The 3,234-nt window shown below is 55.9% G+C and overlaps 1 protein-coding gene across 1 annotated transcript; it reads right to left on the bottom strand.

The window, feature by feature from the left end:
• Positions 1 to 2,469: 2,469 nt before the first annotated feature.
• LOC144143199 (uncharacterized) lies at positions 2,470 to 3,018 on the bottom strand. The gene has a single exon (XM_077674992.1). It carries the CDS (start codon positions 3,016 to 3,018, stop codon positions 2,470 to 2,472), a length of 549 nt encoding a protein of 182 aa, XP_077531118.1.
• Between the last annotated feature and the right edge of the window lie 216 nt (positions 3,019 to 3,234).

Genomic DNA, 3,234 nt, shown 5'->3' with positions numbered 1-3,234 from the left:
GTGCCAATATCCCGATTTATCGGCGGAAAAAATGGGACCCGCTTCTGTTCCGATGTAAAAAAACAGAAATTTATATTTTTAGGGGCCTGCCTTCGCTTGTCTCAACCGCCCATTCCACCTTTATTTTCTACACACTCCCCGGCCCGCCAAGAAGTCTAAGGGTTGGCTTCAAGGAAGTAGAGCCGTTGAATGGGCCGCCTGATTTCTTGACCAGTTGACAGGCGGAGTACACAGGAGCGGGCGATTCCGTCGCGTCCGGGTAGCAACATGGCCACACGGCCCAGTCTCCAAAACGTTGGGGCGTATCCTTCATCGTGCACTACAACCACGTCTCCGACTGCGAGTTGGTGTAACGGATGTGAGGGAGCTTCGTGAGCGGACCGCAGAAGCAGCAGGTATTCATTCCGCCATCTTTGCCATAGGCGCTTCGTGCACGTTCTGTCGGTGCCTCCAGTGGCGTGTCAACTCGGAGCTTGTCGACGATGGCCCGAATAGCCCGAGGTTCTGGGGGAGGCACGTGTTCGGCTTGCCGAGCCAGAAGTGAGCCGGTGTTATGGGATGAGGTCCGTCGGCATCCGTGGTCAGGTACGTCAAGGGCCGGCTGTTGATAACCGCCTCCACTTCACACAACGTGGTTGCCAGTTTCTCAGCTGTCAGAGAGCTGCGCCAAAGGGTACGTCTCAGCGTCTCTTTCGTTATCCGAATCACTCGTTCCCACCAACCACCCCACCACGGTGCCTTCTCTACGTTGAATTTCCAAACAATTCGCTGTCCGCTGCAGAAATCTTGGAGTGTGGCGTAGGTGAGGGAGTGGAAGGACTTCGCACAGTGCTTAAAAGCGAGGGCGTTATCGGAGTATACCGTGGCAGGTATTCCGTGGCGAGCAATGAAGCGCCTGAAGGCGAGCAAGAAACTTGACGCTGTCATCCCCGTCGTCAATTCCAGGTGTAGAGCCCGCGTGACGCCGCACGAGAATACGGCGACGTATGCTTTGACTTTGGAAGGGTCGTTGGTACGGCCGTACAGAGGACCGCAGAAGTCGACGCCCACAATAGAGAACGGGCTTGTTTCCGTTATGCGGTCACGTGGTAATGGTGCCGTCGGTGCTGTCTCCGGTGTCAGCCTGCGCCTTCGGCACGGCAAGCACTGGTGGAGGGCTTTCTTCACTGTCTGGCGTCCTCGAATGATCCAATAACGCTGGCGGATCTCTGTGAGCGTGGATTCTGTTCCAGCATGCAGCAGGCGCTCGTGGGTTGCTAGAATAAGCAGCCGGGTTAAATCGTTTTTTCCGGGCAGAATGATCGGATGTCGCACTTCGAAAGGAGATTGTAAGCAGTGTAGTCGTCCTCCCACGCGGTTAACGCCAGCGGAGTCCAAAAAGGGCTGTAGACGAAGCAGTCGGGAAGTCCCCACACCAAGCTGGCTGTTCGATAGAGCTTCCCGGTCTTGGGGGAATGCTTCCTGCTGTACCTGGAGAATCCAGTACAGTTCAGCTTCTTGGGCTTCGTTAGCACCCAGTGGCCCGGTCATCGACCACCGTTGCGGTAAAGCGTTATTTACGAAGCGTCGAACCCAGGCCGTCACTCTAAGTAGCCGTGAGTAGCGGCTGTAATCTGAAATTTGGCATAGCGGTTCCGGTGGCGCAGACCCCACCGGGCAAGATGACACCAAGGCTGGTGACGGGTCGACGAAGTCAGCGACTTCCTGGGGCTGGTTCAATGACCACAGGTTTTCTGTGTGGGTGATCCATGATGGTCCATGCCACGAAAGCTCTGAGGTTCTGAGGACTGTTGCTCTTATTCCGCGTGTGATGAGGTCGGCAGGATTGTCCTTGCTGCTGCAATGCCCCCATCTGCATCCCTTGGTCAGGCGCTGGATCTCTTCGACGCAATTTCGGACGAAGGGTGGCCACCGGCTAGGTTCCCCGTATATCCAGTGCAGAGCAATCTGCGCGTCCGACCAGAAGAACTGATAGGCCAGGATAGGCCAGGTGTGGCTGATAGGCCAGGAACTCGCATTAGGTAGTTGTAAAGGCGTGCTGCGATGAGGCAGTCAAGGAGCTCAAGGCGAGGCAACGTCGTCGCCTTGATAGGGGCCACACGACCTTTGCTGATCAGCAGATTTGGCTCAAACGGGTCACCATGCGCGGAGCATCGGCGGACTTAGACAGCTGTGCCATATGCTCGCGGGCTAGCGTCCGCGAAGAAGTGGATTTCTATGGACTGCTCGGGTAACCTTGGTCGTCCGATACGTTTCGTGGCAAACAAAGGTGTTGCAGCTCGGTTAATTCAGAGCACCATGCGTTCCAGGCGGTGAGTTGCTCACGTCGTAGAGGACTATCCCATGGGTGCCGCAGCTTCCATAAATCTTGAAATATAACCTTTGCCCGGGCCGTGAATGGTGCCAAGAAGCCTAGGGCATCGTAGATTCTTGCAAATGTTTGTAGCAGGGTTCGCTTGGTTGTGGGCTTCAGGGATAGCACCTGAATTTAAGAATGAGCCTTAACAGCTCCGCATCCAACTTGGGCCCCTTACAGAGAATGCTGTTCAGCGAAGGTTGCCCCGAAACATGTGACGAGGCATCGAAGACCACCCTTAGCTTGGTTGTGACGGCGTGCCGACGAACCACACGGTGATGCGGCATGTAGTACCTGGTTGTCGAGCATTGGTCGCCGTCATGCTCGGGAACTCCTTCGGCATGGCCGTCGTTGAAATACGTCCGGATTGCGTTGTCGTACTGGGACAGCAGCTCAGGCTGACCACGAAAGCGCCGCATCTGCACACGCAACCGCTGTTCTGCGAGCCTATAGTTGTCAGCGCTGGCGTCCAGCCCTGGCTCCTGGATCATGAGTGGAACCTCGTACCGCGCGCCATTCTTCCTCACGTCACTCTCGAATTGCTCTACGGCCGCGCGGTCCAGCACCGACGCATCAGGTCTTTCTTTGATCCCGATACCATCCAGTCGCCACAGTGACGATAACTCGTTATCTGCCGCTGCGTCATCCAGCGAGGGCTCCATGAGGGCCAGAAATAAAGCACTAGATGATCCCGAAATCCAGCCAGTTTCGTCTGAGTGTGCACCCTGGAAAGTTCAGCCGAGCATTGTTTCGACGGCGGTCAGGTGCGGAGTCAGCCGTGAAATGTTCCCCGAGGTAACTTTCCAGTAGAAATCTGACCAAATTAGGATGCTGATGTGGTCATCCATGTAAGCCGACGCGGGCGAAGTGTCAGCGGC

The sequence above is a fragment of the Haemaphysalis longicornis genome, unplaced genomic scaffold (genome assembly GCF_048455015.1).
Source record: "Haemaphysalis longicornis isolate Haplotype H1 unplaced genomic scaffold, Haemaphysalis longicornis Haplotype H1 scaffold_6, whole genome shotgun sequence".
Lineage (NCBI taxonomy): Eukaryota > Metazoa > Arthropoda > Arachnida > Ixodida > Ixodidae > Haemaphysalis > Haemaphysalis longicornis.
This window is presented reverse-complemented; position numbering and strand designations above follow the sequence as displayed.

Excerpts from the sequence above, each read along its gene's own strand:
- LOC144143199 (XM_077674992.1), bottom strand. The coding sequence starts at position 3,018 with ATGGAGCCCTCGCTGGATGACGCAGCGGCAGATAACGAGTTATCGTCA.